The sequence below is a fragment of the Dipodomys spectabilis genome, unplaced genomic scaffold, assembly GCF_019054845.1.
Source record: "Dipodomys spectabilis isolate Male_0828 unplaced genomic scaffold, ASM1905484v1 ptg000053l, whole genome shotgun sequence".
Lineage (NCBI taxonomy): Eukaryota > Metazoa > Chordata > Mammalia > Rodentia > Heteromyidae > Dipodomys > Dipodomys spectabilis.
This window is the reverse complement of record NW_024870730.1, coordinates 3,174,568-3,189,512: the sequence shown is the minus strand read 5'-3', so window position 1 is coordinate 3,189,512 and position 14,945 is coordinate 3,174,568. Positions and strand designations below refer to the sequence as shown.

At 35.0% G+C, this 14,945-nt stretch overlaps 1 protein-coding gene across 2 annotated transcripts in view; it reads right to left on the bottom strand.

The window, feature by feature from the left end:
• The window catches only part of Ascc3 (activating signal cointegrator 1 complex subunit 3), a 234,598-nt gene that overhangs the window by 58,102 nt on the left and 161,551 nt on the right, over window positions 1-14,945 (bottom strand). For both annotated transcript variants that reach the window (XM_042679521.1, XM_042679520.1), the window contains exons 34-36: window positions 13,051-13,176; window positions 4,328-4,439; window positions 4,014-4,148 (exon numbers count right to left, since the gene is read on the bottom strand). In XM_042679521.1, the coding sequence (XP_042535455.1) occupies window positions 4,014-4,148; window positions 4,328-4,439; window positions 13,051-13,176 (373 nt within the window). The remainder of the gene's footprint in view (window positions 1-4,013; window positions 4,149-4,327; window positions 4,440-13,050; window positions 13,177-14,945) is intronic.

Below are 14,945 nucleotides of genomic sequence, written 5' to 3'. Positions count from 1 at the left end.
TATATACATATATATATATACTTAGTACTTGTATTCTAAATTATAAGGTAACAAATTTTAACAGTAGTGTATGTTTTTAATTTCTTTTTTTTTTTTGTCGGTCATGGGGCTTGAACGCTGGGCCTGAGCACTGTCCCTCAGCTCTTCAGCTCAAGACTAATGCTCTACCACCTGAGCTACAGTGCCACTTTTGGTTTTCTGGTGGTTTATTGGAGATAAGAGTTTCACAGACTTTCCTGCCTGGACTGGCTTTGAACCGTGATCCTCAGATCTCAGCCTCCTGTGTAGCTATGATTACAGGTGTGAGCCACTGGTGCCCGGCTTTAATTTCTAAAAATATATACTTTTATATTTCAATACTTAGAAAAACTTTTATAGCTAGAATTGAGTCATTGGATAAAGATACAACGTGCCAAGATATGATAGGGAGTTATAGGGGAAAGCTACTTTCCATAATCCATAAAGTAATTTAATTTCCATAAAATTCAATGTCATTATATATTAACACTTGCCATGAAAAGTTGCTTGGTGCTTATAAATTAGGCTAAGTGGCTGGCATACAGTAGTTGCTCCACAAAAACTACTTATTTTTTTAATGGCTGTATTGGAAAGAAAATTTAAGCAAATGGGTTACTACTGTAGAAGATTAGTGAAAGAAAAGAGTTTCAATAAAACCTTTGGCCTTATACCTACCTTTACTGTCATTTAAAGATGATGATATAAAAAAGTGTAAGTAGAGACACTTTGATTTCTAAAAGTGGGAAACAGAGGTCTCAAAGAACTGTAACAAGGATAAAAAAATCATTGGCAGTGTATTTTTTTTTTTTTTTACTGTTGATTACATTTTTTATTTATAATAGAGTGATATGAAGGTTAAAATGTGTTGGTGACTTTAACCAAGTATTAGTATATACAATACTGTGAAATTTGTGCAATTTATGTAATCACTTAATCTCAATAAAAATTATTTTAAAAAGAGTGATAATCAGTAGGCACTATTATGTGAAAATAAAACAGATTGACAAGAGAAAAAAGAAGACCATAAAATTCTTAAGGATAAAAAAAATAGGCATTTGTGATCTCTTCAGTCACAATTGTATCTTCTGTGTGTGTATGTGTGTGTGTGTGTGTGTGTGTGTGTGTGTGTGTGTGTGTGTGTGTGTGTGAATACTGGGGCTTGAACTTGGGGCCTGAGAGATGTTCCTTAGATTTTTTGCTCAAAGTGAGTGTTCTACAGCTTGAGCCACACATCCATTTTTGTCTTTTTGTTAGTTAATTGGAGATAAGAGTCTCAGGAACATTTCTGTCCAAGTTGGCTTTGAACCTTGCTCCCTAGATCTTAGCCTCCTGAGTAGCTAGCTTGTAGACACAGCTCCTTCTGGCTTTTTGCAATTTTTAATAAATTTAATTTTTAATTTTTATTAATTGTATTTCAGCCCTTTCTGGATATATTTTTGATCTATACTACATCTATCAACTATGCTTTGAAATTAATTGAAGGGAAATAGTATGTATATATATTTTTAAGTGTTCAGGTAAATCAAAGTTTTAATATTCTTTTTTCATTCCATGATTGCCTTCTAGATTATTTTCTTGGTGCCAACAACAATCATATTATTACTCATTTTAAGGATTTAAAAGAAAGTCTTAATAAGTGTAATTTCCATATTATAATTAATACCAAGAAAACAAAAAAGAGACACATGTGAGTAAAAAAGAGAAAGCTTTATCACTGACAAGTTAAATAAAATATTATAAGTTCAAAATAACTCTCAAAAGAATAGAATATAGAATAGAATATAGAATGGAATAACTTAAGAAACACTAAATTTTCATACTGAAAATAGATAAATTTAATAAACAAGAACCACCCATGAGTGTTTTGTAGAAAGACTGAGGGTGAATAAATTATAATACTGAATTATTAAAAATCGTAACATGAAAATGCAAACAGGTATTTGAGAAACTAAGTGACAGCCACTGCTGCACTTTTACCATCTCTACCTATTATCATCCTGCTCCCTGCAGGTCCTGTCTCACTGCTGCTTCTTGTAGTTTGAAAACCACAAGGAAATCAACATGCATATCTGGGGGTGAGAGTAGGGATAATACTGAGGGTCTGTGAGTCACCTACTTTTGGTCTTGGTAGGAAAACATTTAAAAGTACTTTTCAGTGAGAAAAACTACTCACAAAAATTGATTAACAGTACTGGGAATTGAATTCAGGGCCTCAGGCTTGCTCTACCACATCAGATTTGGCTCCAGCCTCCCTCCCCTTTGCATTGGTTGTTATTATTATTATTATTTTTTTGTCGGCTATGGGGCCTGAACTCTGAGCCTGGGCGCTGTCCTTCAGCTCTTCAGCTCAAGGCTAGTGCTTTACCACTTGAGCCACATTACCACTTCCAGGCTTTTTTGCTTATGTGGTGCTGAGGAATTGAACCCAGGGCCTCATGCATGCGAGGCAAGCACTCTACCACTGAGCCACCTTCTTAGCCCTGAATTGGTTATTTTTAAGGCAGGATCTTGTTTTATACCTGGACTGGTCTGGGACTTCCTACTTTCCTGTGTCACTGGGGATAGTGGGAGTGCTCCACTGTGCTCAGCTAACATGCATTCCCTGTATCTGGGATTACAGTCATGTGCTACCATTACCCAGATTTTGGTTGAGATAAAAGTTTTGAATCTGGGGCTGGGAAGGTGGCTCAGTGGTAGAGCGCTTGCTTTACATGCATGAGGCCCTGGGTTTGATTCCTCAGCACCATGTAAGCAAAAAGAAAAAGCCAGAAGTGGTGCTGTGGCTCAAGTGGTAGAGCGCTAGCCTTGAGCTGAAGAGCTGAGGGACAGTGCCCAGGCCCAGAGTTCAGGCCCCACGAGCAGACCTCCCCCTTTCCCCCCCAAAAAAGTTTTGAATCTGACAGAAACTAATTTAACTTGCATGCTCACATTTATTAATGATTATTTTACTGCTTCTTCTGTTAATAATCATTTACCCAGAGAATCCTGTTTTAATGAATTTAGTCTGTAGGAATCTAAAAAATATCATGTTTCAATGCTTTTCCCTCAAAAGTGATAAATTTTCATTCTTTTTTTTGGTGAGTGTGTGTATGTGTATGGTGTGTGTGTGTATGCTCACACCAATGCTGTGATTTGAACTCGGGGCCTCACACTGAGACTTGGCTTTCTCACTCAAGACTTACACTCTATCACTTGAGGTAACCTCCACTTTTGGTTTTTTGCTGGTTAATTGGGAATAAGATACTTATGGACTTTTCTGGCCAGGTTGGCTTCAAACAATAGTCATCAGAGCTCAGCCTCTTGAGATGCTAGAATTACAGGCCCGAGTTATCTGTTTGATTAGAAAAATATTTTTGATAGTTACACCTCAGATCTTTTAATCCTTTTGTATAGAAAACCAATAAAAATATTAGTCAGAATAACCATTTGAAATATAATTCATACTTATACAAATGTATGTGTTTATGCGTGTGTATACACATTGTTTCAATGAAGTTTTATGGTAAATTATTAAACTCCACAAAGTAAAACAAAATCAGAGTATAGAGTACATAGAAAGATACTCCTGATAATAGCTTGAATATTAGTAGAAAAACAGGTAAGAAACATCAGCGACATCATAGCTAAGTATTCAACAAGAGCCATCTAAAAAAGGCAATAAGAAAAGCTTTCAATCATAATTCAGACAATGGTATTCTCAGGACAAGGGAACCATCTGGCTGGCTTTGCAATACAGCTTATACCTTTTATCCTGGCCTAAATAGTAATAGTTCACCATTCTACTTTCAGAAGGATCCAAATATGAATGATAAATAAATGTAGTCATTTTCATGGGGAATTTATTCTAAATATAAACCTTAGTAGTAAAATGGTTGACAGACGAAAATACTCCTTAAAGAGTTGCTGTTCAATTCCAAGAAGTGGGTGGTAATGATTAAGATTCAAAGTTATGAAATATATACTCAGCAACAGCACAATTATAACATAAAACTCACACTTAGAATTGAAAGCAATTCTTCAGTACTGCTTTCAGGTTTCAAACGGTCCTTGAACATTTTAACTGTCTGGTGCTTCAAATAGTAATAGGACGCAATTCGGCCAAATGTCATAGGCTCAATGTTCCGATTATCCTATTTTGAAAGAAAGACAAAATGACATAAATAAAAATGTATATTGAAAAGTACATATTCTTCAAAAATTAATAATTCATATAGATTGTTGGTGCTATAATAATTTCATTATAAAACCAGATATCACTAGAGGATAAAATCCTATTATTGAAAATATGAGAAATTAGAATGTGTCATACCTCTGCAATTTCAATACAGTAGGAAAGCTCCAATTCAACCAAGGACTTCTCAATAAGGTGAGACAGAAACTTATTCACAGAATCATGGCTCACATCACCCAAATTGTAGTAACTAGAAAACAAGCAAGGTTTTATTACTTGTTGCAGGATCTTTCTTGCTAAAGCTATCCTCTCAGTTTCACAGTTCTTTTCAAAAATTTAAAAACACTAACTTATAATTGCAGTAAATAAAAAACCCTGCAATCACTCTTCCTGTTATCAAAACTCCTATAAGGTTTTCTGACACTGATGAAAATGACAATACATTAAAATACGTCAGTTATGCAGATAAAATTCTGAGCACATTATGTGCAATATACCATCTTTAGCAGAGTATTTATTATACTTGAATTTAGAAAGTGTAAAATGTCAAGTATGTGTGAATCTCTTTACCTACCCATTTATACACAGAATAAATAAAAGGATTTGTATTATAAGACTTATCCTTCATGAATTTACTTTGAGTAGTAGATGAGTTCTTTTGAGAAAATTAGTCCTTACAGAACAAATGTCTCACTACATGTTTAGAACAGACATCTAAAAGCTAAAACTAAACTATTTTAAGTTTCAATGTATGAAAATACATCTAATTTTGTGTATTTTCCAAATAAAAATTCTAAAGACAGGCAATTCACTTAAATGTTCTTTCCTGTGGCTTTGAAAGGTCTTTGGTGAAGTCCTACAATGATCACCAACAACTTGTGCCTAGGAAGAGATCCCCAGAGTAGAGATCTACACCTGTAACTATGGCAGTTCCAGAGTCTTCACACAGATTTATGTGTCCTACTGTCCCTGCCCATCTTCAAACCAAGGAACAAGTGTTAGTAGAAAGTAGTCTTAGCATCTTACCACCGGCTCCTATCACTATGACCCTACTGTGGTGGTTTTACATCTGAACACATATAAAAAGTGGATAGTCATGGGAAAGGGTAGCGAGGGTGCTAATAGTCTCAAATGGAAATGGCCTACAAAAAAATCACAACCTGAGAGCAATGGAGAAACACTGTCAAGATGACTATTTGGAAGAATTATTATTTTCTTTCTTCAAAGGGAAAAATTGGTTAGAATGTAGGTTTAAAATTATTTAAAAATACATGAAGCAGGACTCAAATCATGTTTTCATTAAAAAGAGATGCTAAGTACACTCATATCTCCCTTGAGTAATAAACCACTAGTATTTATTTGGTGAAATAATCCTTTATAAGAAAAGAATAGTTATTTTCAGTCTATGGTAAAAGTACTGCTTTTACCAAAACAAAGCTCTTGTGAGACTGAAAGTGGTACTTATCAATCAATCAATCAATCAATAAATATGGAACCTAGTGTCATTTATCTAAATAGAAGGCTCAAATTTATGTCTCCACTAAGCACATATGGAAATGAAAGAACAGCACAAATAAGTTACAAAAGAGGCAAGTGCCAGGGGCTCACTTCTGTAGTTCTAGTTATTCAGGAGGCCGAGATTATGATTTGAACCAGCCCAGGCAGGAAAGTCCCTAAAACTCTTATTCCAATTAAAAAGCAAAAAGCCAGAAGTAGAGCTACAACTCAAGTGGCAGAGCACTAGCCTTGAGCAAAAAAAGCTTAGGGACAGTTCAAGCCCTGAGTTCAAGCCTGAGGATTGGGTGAAAAAAGTTACAAAATAGTTACTTTAGTTTGGAAAATGATTAATGTGGAATATTTAAAGTAATATATCCGAACTGAAAGGTAAAAATAAAAGTTCTAGACCTTTAAAACATCATAAAGAGATTCCAAAGCTATTCAAATATTCTTTTCATTTTTTTCCTAAGAGCTAAAATTCATCAGTCACATTTTCTGTCATGTGTTTAACTTTGTATTTCACATTCTTTTGGCTTCTAACATACACATTTTCCAACTAATGAACAATTGACAATGTTGTTTCTAAATAGATGACACAAGTAAAAATGTGCCCTGATAATTAGTACCATTTGTAACATAAGGATCAAAGTGCTCTTCATGCAATTAAAATAGTACAAAAATAATATTAGTATAAAAATAAGATTTCACTTTTGTCTAAAATTTATTAGACTATTAAAATATCTCTCACTAGTACTGATTTATATAAACTGTAAATAAAACAATAATGCCAACCTTGAAAATTTATGTTTTAATGAATAAATTTGGTATAATTACAAATATATGTAAAGCCATTAATGCTAAAAGCTTCCTGCCAAAAATTATTTTCAATATTCATTTTATAGATTTATTCATTATATGGACTACTATCCTTTCTAAAGCTTGTTTATTTAAGTCTGCTGGTACCTTTTTTTTTTTTTTGTCCGTCATGGGGCTTGAACTCTGGGCTTGGGTGCTGTCCTTGTGGTCTTCAGCTCAAGGCAAGTGCTGTACGGCTCGAGCCACAGCACCACTTCCGGTTTTCTAGTGGTTTATTAGTTTCCTACCTGGGCTGGCTTTGAACTGCGATCCTCAGATCTCAGCCTCCTTAGTAGGTAGGATTACAGGCGGGAGCTACCGGTGCCCAGCCTGCTGGTACTTTTTGTAAAGATTAATTTGTGGCTTTTAACATGATAAATAATTTGAACATTTAGGAGAAAAAATATAGGTGAAAATCACATCTCTGTGATGGAAACAAATTATCTGATAGATTCAATAAAATATTACTCATAATCTAACTTGCTAAACACATGCTCTCTTTGAGCAGAAAAAGTAAAAAAAATTGTCATTGTTATTTGTTCCTTTAATTTTCTTTCTAAGTGTGCTTAGTGGACATTCCTATCAACTTGCAAACCAGAAGAAACACAAAATTCAATCCAACTAACTTAACTTCACAAATATTTACTAAAAAACTTTCCTTGCTTAATATTGAAACTAAAGGCTAAAGTCATTTAAAAACATTTTTAAATCCTTAGAAAAAATACATTGTTAGATCTGGCAGGCTTCAGTGGCCCACATCTGTATCTCAGCAACTCAAGAGGTGGAGATTGGGAAGATAGTTATCTGTGTCTCCTGACAAAAAGCAGAGAACCCTATCTGAAAAATAAGAGAAAGAAAAAGGACTGGGGTGCAGCTCAAGTGGTAGAACACTTGTTCAGCAAGTACAAGCCCATGAGTTCAAACCCCTACACCACCAAAAGAGAAAAAAAAAGCTACTGTTACATTATTTATTAAATACATAACTTAGAATACATTGTTAAATAATAGAGTAAAATATAAATGGAATTATTTTTAGGGCACATGAAAATTAGTATGTTGTATATTCTGATACTTTGGGGTGAACAAAGAATAGAGTTTATTTAGTAGAACCACCAGCTTCTTGCCTGATCAAGATTAAGCATATAACTTAAAATAGTACATATCTTTCATTTCAATGATCACTTTCCTAACTTGAAAAAGCATGCAACAGCCAACTAAAAAGCTTTGTTTTCATGTTGCATTCTCTACAGTTCAAAATTTATAATTTGCTGGTTATTTAAACAATATCCCACAACTGTTTAATTACAGATAAAGGACACAATGTAGTTTCACGCTCAATGCATTGAATCATCAAGTCATTATCTTCCCTTTGCTATAAACAGACAGCCTACCCTTTTGTCAGCAAGCTATTTCATTTATTTCACAGAGAAACCCAGTTTCACAATAATTGACTTGTCAGAAGCTCTAATTTATGAGACTGAGCTCTGTAAGATTTCTCTATATTGGACTCAACCTGCACACAAGCAGGGTTGAATATTTACAATGCTGTTAACAGGTGCTGAGTTGTTTAATGATTCTAATAGCCAGAAGCGTACTGAGAAAGCCAGCGGGACCACAATTACAGGCTGTTTGAACACAACAATTACTAGTCCCCTGAGAGATGTGAAAGTCAAAGGCAGTTTGATACTGACAGCATCTAGCACATGGGCTAGACAAGCTAACTTCTATTAGCTGTCCACTGGGAAAAAGTCATAACAAACCTCTACCTATCATAAAAATTTACAAAGTTTATAAAATTTAAACATCAAAAACTAAAAGAAATTTGCAAGAATTGTATTTGAAAGATCCAATTGAAGGACAAACAAGAATATTATATATGAAACATATTTTTTCAAGAATAATACTGACAAAGATTTCATCAGTGTGGGAAGGAGATTTTATAATAATATAAAACATAGCTAAAGTTCCACCAGACAGTTTGGATTTAATGTGAATAGTGGCAGCCTTTTCCGGTTTGGTTGATGTAAACCTGGTTGGCTATCTTACTGAGAAATTTTTCATCAGTATTGAAATGTTGCTGCTATAACTGTCAGTACTGGGAAGTCATTTGTTACAGCACCATGTTTCTTTATGTTCAGATTATGCAGCAGTAATAATGACAGAAATAATGAAAGTGGTTGCAGGGAACATTTTTGCCCGAAATGTATTTAAAATCTTCCTCAGGGGAAAGAGAATAAAACTGAAAATCCAAATTGAATCCAGAACTCAATTTGGAATATATTGTGTTTTATAAAGGCACCAGCATATGTGTTGACAGACATAAAAACAAATCTATAGAAGTCAACACATGTGTATACAGGTATATATAATTATATACCTTTGCATACATGTATATATATATGCATTTGCATGCATATGTGTACAGATGTACATAATTATATATTGTTACATATATATGCATTTGTACATATATATGTATAATTCTCATGGAGTGTGCTCAACAATTTAGACATATAGTAAGGAACCCTGGAACAATGATTGCAGTTTTTGTCAATGTAAGTTTTACTTCTGATGTTGGTGCAATGAGGATAGGGATAGTACAGCAATAGTATGATTAAAAGAAGGGAGTTGGAGAATCAGGTCATCTTCATTTACCTATGTATGATTATATTATTATTATTGTTATTTGCTGGTACTGGGCTTCACTCTGTGCCTGTGCTCTTGCTCAGCTTCTTCACTCACACCTGGTACTCTACCATTTTAGCCAGTCCTCCACTTGCAGCTTTTTAGCTGGGCAGCTTTTAAACTGATTCTCAGATTCTCTCCTGAGTACCTAGGATTACTGGCTTGAGCAACTGGAACCAACCTGGATTGTATTTTGAAAGTAGATTCCTTTTCTATGGTTAACTAATCCTATCTGTTTGCTACCTATGCTTGCAGACAACTTTGCATGTGTACCCCTCCCACCCTAGAAAAGTAAAATCTTCATTGATAATACTGGACAATAAGAAATATTAAGGAATAACTAACATAATACAAACCCTCCATCTGAGAAAAATGATTTTAGACTACTTCAACCTTTTTCCAGTCTGGAAAATAAATGGGAAAGATAAATTGAACACAGACAAGAATAAAAATATAACCAAATGCCAGTCACCACAATGAGAGAACAAAAGAAAGCCCATGGTTGGCTATAAGGGTTAGGAAGGATATTTAAGGTAGAAAGAAGAGTGTCAGCAAAAGTCTGAGAACTTCTTACCTAGAGGTGATATGGGTTAATGTCTTTTTCCATTTATCTGACCTTGTAATGGTAGTGGGGATCTATAATCCTACTATGGGTCCACAGGGCAAGGAAAGAAGCTAGCACACGCATTAAGTGCTCTAAGCCAAATCCTTAAGATGATGGATCCTTTCTGATTTCCAGTCCTCAAATTTCCACTAAGACAAGTATGGCCATTAGATAAGATAGCTGAGGTAATGTGAACTAAGAAATACTTGTTTCAATCATGATGAGCTAGACACACTCAAGTTACCAACACCTAAGAAGTTCCCTGGATGAATGGTTCAGCATAATTTCCCACTAAAATTTTGTTCTCAGTTCACTGTGTTAAGTCTCTCTCCTGGGCTTTTTATTCTGCTCCTAATTACTACGTTAATTACACTTGCACGTGGATTTTGTCACCATAGTATTACTAAATAGAAGACAGTTTGGAACCAGAGCAACAGGGAGTGAGACTTACTCCAGCTCTCTGTGGGAACCCTGCTCTGCTTGGTTTTCCAACTGTGCTCTTGGCTCATCTTACTCTCAAGGATAAGACATTAAAATGCAAACACTTGGCAGTTTCCTACTTATGTGAGCTTAAAGAAAACTAAACCATATCTAGTTTCTATTTTCTATATAAATCATTGAATGTCTGATCAATACACTTGACAGTTTATAAATTAGTCTAGACTGGAGAAGCCAGGTTAATCAGTTGCACATGTATGGTATAGAAAGAGAGAAAATTAAAAAGCAAATTTGGAGTGTGACGTAAATAAATGTAGAGGTATGAAGATTAGACCAGAGGGAGATTTTGATAGCTTTATGATTAATTTAGTTTTAGATGTAGAAAGTTTGAAATGAATTCATGTGGAAGGCTGTAATAAACAATGTTTCAGTGTCTCTCAGTTAGGGCAACACTTTAATTATATAATGGGAACACCAGAGAAGAGCATGTTATATATAGTATGCATTGACAAGCACATACTCTTTCTTCTGCAGTATTATTGCAAAACCAAATTAAAAGATATTGTGTAAGGTAAGTGGCCAGTATCTTCTAAGAGTCAAAGAAAGACTGAGGAAATGTTACAGACTGGAATGAATGAAATACTAAATGCAATGCAGGATGCTACCACAATGGACTACAAAGATGAATGAAGCCTCTAGGTTAATCAATAACATTGAATAAATGCCAATTTTCTGACAGTTAAGATGGCTTGATAACCATACTATACTGATAATGATGCAATGTGAATGGATTTGGGGAAGTTTGGGGGAGGAAGGTTGCATTTCTTTGTACTATTTTTACAGTTTTCTTTTTCGTCTCAAATTCTTTCAACATGAAGTCAAAAGATTAAAAAAAAACAAAACTAAAACATTTTTTAGTTATGTGTGGTGGCTCAGGCCTGTAGTCCTAGCAACTTACAAGGTGGAGATCAAGAGATTGCAGTTCAAGAACAGCTCAAGCATTTTGACTAATGGCTAGTCATAGTGGTGTATGTCTATCATCCTAGCAAGATGAGGAGGTACAAATTGGAGGAGCACAGTCCAGAGGCTCAGGCATGAAGAACAACCATAACTATACAAAAAGGACTGGAAGTGTAGCTGAAGTGGTAGAGACTGCCTAGAAAGTGTGAGTCCCTGAGTTCCAACTCCAGAGTTATTAAAAAAGTTTGTTTTTGTTTTTTAGTTCCTTCTTTGCTTCCTTTTTCTTTCTTTCTTTCTTTCTTTCTTTACTTCCTTCCTTTTTTCTTTCTTTCTTTGATGGTCATGTGACTTGAGCTCTGTATCCCTCAGCTCTTCAGCTCAAGGTGAGTGCTCTACCACTTGAGCCACAGCACCACTTCCAGTTTTCTGAGTGGTTTATTGGAAATAAGAGTTTCGCGGACTTTCCTGTCTGGGCTGGCTTTGAACCGTGTTCCTCAGATCTCAGCCTCCTGAGTAGCTAGGATTACAGGTATAAGCTACCAGTGCCTGGCTTCTTGTTTCTTTTAAGGAGATACTAACTTGCCTCTTCCTGTGTGTGAATCAGATAAGCTGACTGAAATAGTGAGGTGCTTAGTCTCTAACTGGATGGGAGAGTGCAGCAAAGTAACTGGGAAGGAATATGGGATAGTGCTCTTTATAATTAATATAGAACTAGAAGGGTTTTAATTTATTTATTTGACTACCGATAAGAGCCAGTAAGTTAGGTAGGCTGTTTCCCTGCATATAAAAAAAATAAAGTTCACAGAGGAGGTGACTCCAGCTCACCCAGTTAATAAAGGGTAGTGTTGAAATTAGAATTAGGACAGTGATTCCAAATCCTGACTTTATCACAAAATAGTTACGGGATACAGGGAAAGTTGCTTAGGTATCCCACTTCCATTTTCTTAATAACAACAAGGTTGGGTTAGAATAAATGTATTCTCTCAATACGACTCTTAAACACTGAGGATTTTAGCTCATGGAGTATATTTTTGTTTTTTTTTTTGGGTCCCGTTGTGGGGCCTGAACTCTGGGCCTGGGCGCTGTCCCTCAGCTCTTCAGCTCAAGGCTAGCGCTATACCACTTGAGCCACAGCGCCACTTCTGGCTTTTTTCTTTTTGCTTATGTGGTGCTGAGGAATCGAACCCAGGGCCTCAGGCATGCAAGGCAAGTGCTCTACCACTGAGCCAACTTCCCAGCCCCAGTATATTTTTGCTTTAATTCTATCTTTTCTACTTCAGTTTTTTACTCAAGATTTGAATAAAGTGTCATCTTTTCTTTGAAGTTTTCACTCTCATAGAATTTGAGGTAGTTCTGTTTAGCATTGACTACTGCTAAGAGTGAAAGATAATTCAGCACACCTCAATTTCATTTTATCTTGCAGGGTTCTTGTTAACCCTTATAAAATGCCTTTACTTTTTCTCCAACAATTCAACCAACCTCACCATTTTCTGCCTACTAACTGTACCTCTGTCAGTCACTACCATCTAGTTTACACACTTTTTAATGACTTCAGGTCTTGTCTCCCAAATACACAGCAACTCCTGAGGATATTTGAAGGCAATTAATGTAAGTAGCAAATGCATATAATTAATCTCTGATACACTGTGATCCTATCAGAAACATTATCTGCTTATCTGACAAATTTATATACCTACAAATGTCTAAAGTATTGACTTAAAAATATGAGTTTGAAGTTTCAAACACATATTCTTGCAATGAAAATATCAAGATAAAAAACTGCCCTTCAAAAACAAAACAAAACAAAACAACTCTTACTTACCTAGGGTTCATGATAAGACGTCGAAAAAAGTAAGTCCATGTGATATAATCCATTGCATCCTGCTTAGATGTTATTGTACCACCAGCAATCTCTGCATTTAAGTGATCAGAAAGCACTCCTAGCAAGCTACAGATGAATAAGACATTAGAAACATACAGAGATGTTAAACAAAACAAACTTAGCTTATATGTCAAGACTCAGATTCTATGTTTTAAGATATATAAAAGCATATTTCATATAACATGTAATTTGCAAATAATTTAAAACATATCTTTAGTAAGGAATTTGTCTTAGTGTCCTTTCATCATGAATCTATAAAATGAATCAGTATCATGATTTCAAGACCCTGTATTCATAACATATATCTTTATGTTCTTGTTTTCTTTTTTAAAAAGTATGAATAAGCTGGGCACTGGTGGCTCATACCTGTAATCCTAGCTACTGAGGAGGCTGAGATCTGAGGATAATGGTTCAAAGCCAGCCCAGGGAGATGAGGCTCTTATCTCCAATTAACCACTAGAAAACCAGAAGTGGTGCTGTGGCTCAAGCAGTAGAGTGCTCGCCTTGAGCTGAAGAGCGCAGGGACAGCTCCCAGGCCCAGAGTTCAAGCCCCATGACCGACAAAAAAAAAAAAAAAAAAAAAAGTAGACCAATCTACAAGATCTTGTATATACACTTCTCAAATTCAGGGAAAAAAGGGAAAAAATGCTTAAATAAGGATATAGGTTGACCCATTGTAACAATGAGATGTACAAAAAACACTATGTTGAAAATGAACTTTACAACTTCGGCAGGGAGGGGGGGAAGGGGTGGGAGGGGGTGGGGAGGAGGTGGGGATAGTGTGGGGGGGCTAAGGGGAAAACAAAAGAGGAGGCAACAATACTCAATAGGAAATGTACTAATTACTTTGCTCATGTAACTCTAACCCCTCTGTACAGCATTTTAACAATTAAAAAAGTACAAAAAGTAGACCATTCTGAGCTACACTATCACAAAATATAATATAATAACATGAGAATTTAGTTAATAAATTGTTGAGAGACAGTACCAATATGCATCATTTGATAAGTTTTCAAAAAGATGTCATTGCTATTAATCATATCTACTGATTCATTGATTTGGGGGAAATGAATTATTAGGAAAAAAAAGCATAAACTTAAAGGAATGGAGCTTGTAATTTTCAAAAGATGAGTGCCTAGGGACATGAATAAAAGGAGGCCATGGAAGAGATAGTTTATACTTATAAACTACTAAGGTATGAAATGTGTACTGAGGAAGATTAAAGGAGAGATTACAAAAAAGAGATGACAGGATAGAGAAAGAAGCAAAGTTGATATGAGAAAAGAATAAAATTAGTTGCTACAAAAAATGCTATGTTATGCTCAAAAATGGATACTCAATTTGGACAGCAAATAACAATATTTACTTGAACAGCCACTGTGACCCAGCAATTTCACTTTTCATTATGACTGCTAAAGTAACGTTTACATGTTACACTAGAACAGCAAAATGGCTCACCGTAACATTATACTTAAGAGGAAAAACCATGAAAACTATAGATGCACAGTAACAGAGAAATGAATAAATATTATATAGAGTATTTATGTCTATAGTAGAAAAAAATAGTGGTCATATTATGGTACAAAGTTAAAAATAGCTGTTTGTACTAAAATCATATAAATTATACAACTTAAATATACATTGTAAGATGAATTAGTCACATAAAGTATACATATTAAACAAATTCTTACAATGTGAATTAATACAAGATTATTATTGCCAGTGCCTCAAAAATGCGTTTCTACTCCTTATTTTGCTCAGAGATATTCTGGCTTCTATTTATTTTCCTCAGTTTATTCCTGTAGCTTGAAATCTAGCACACTACATAAAGTACA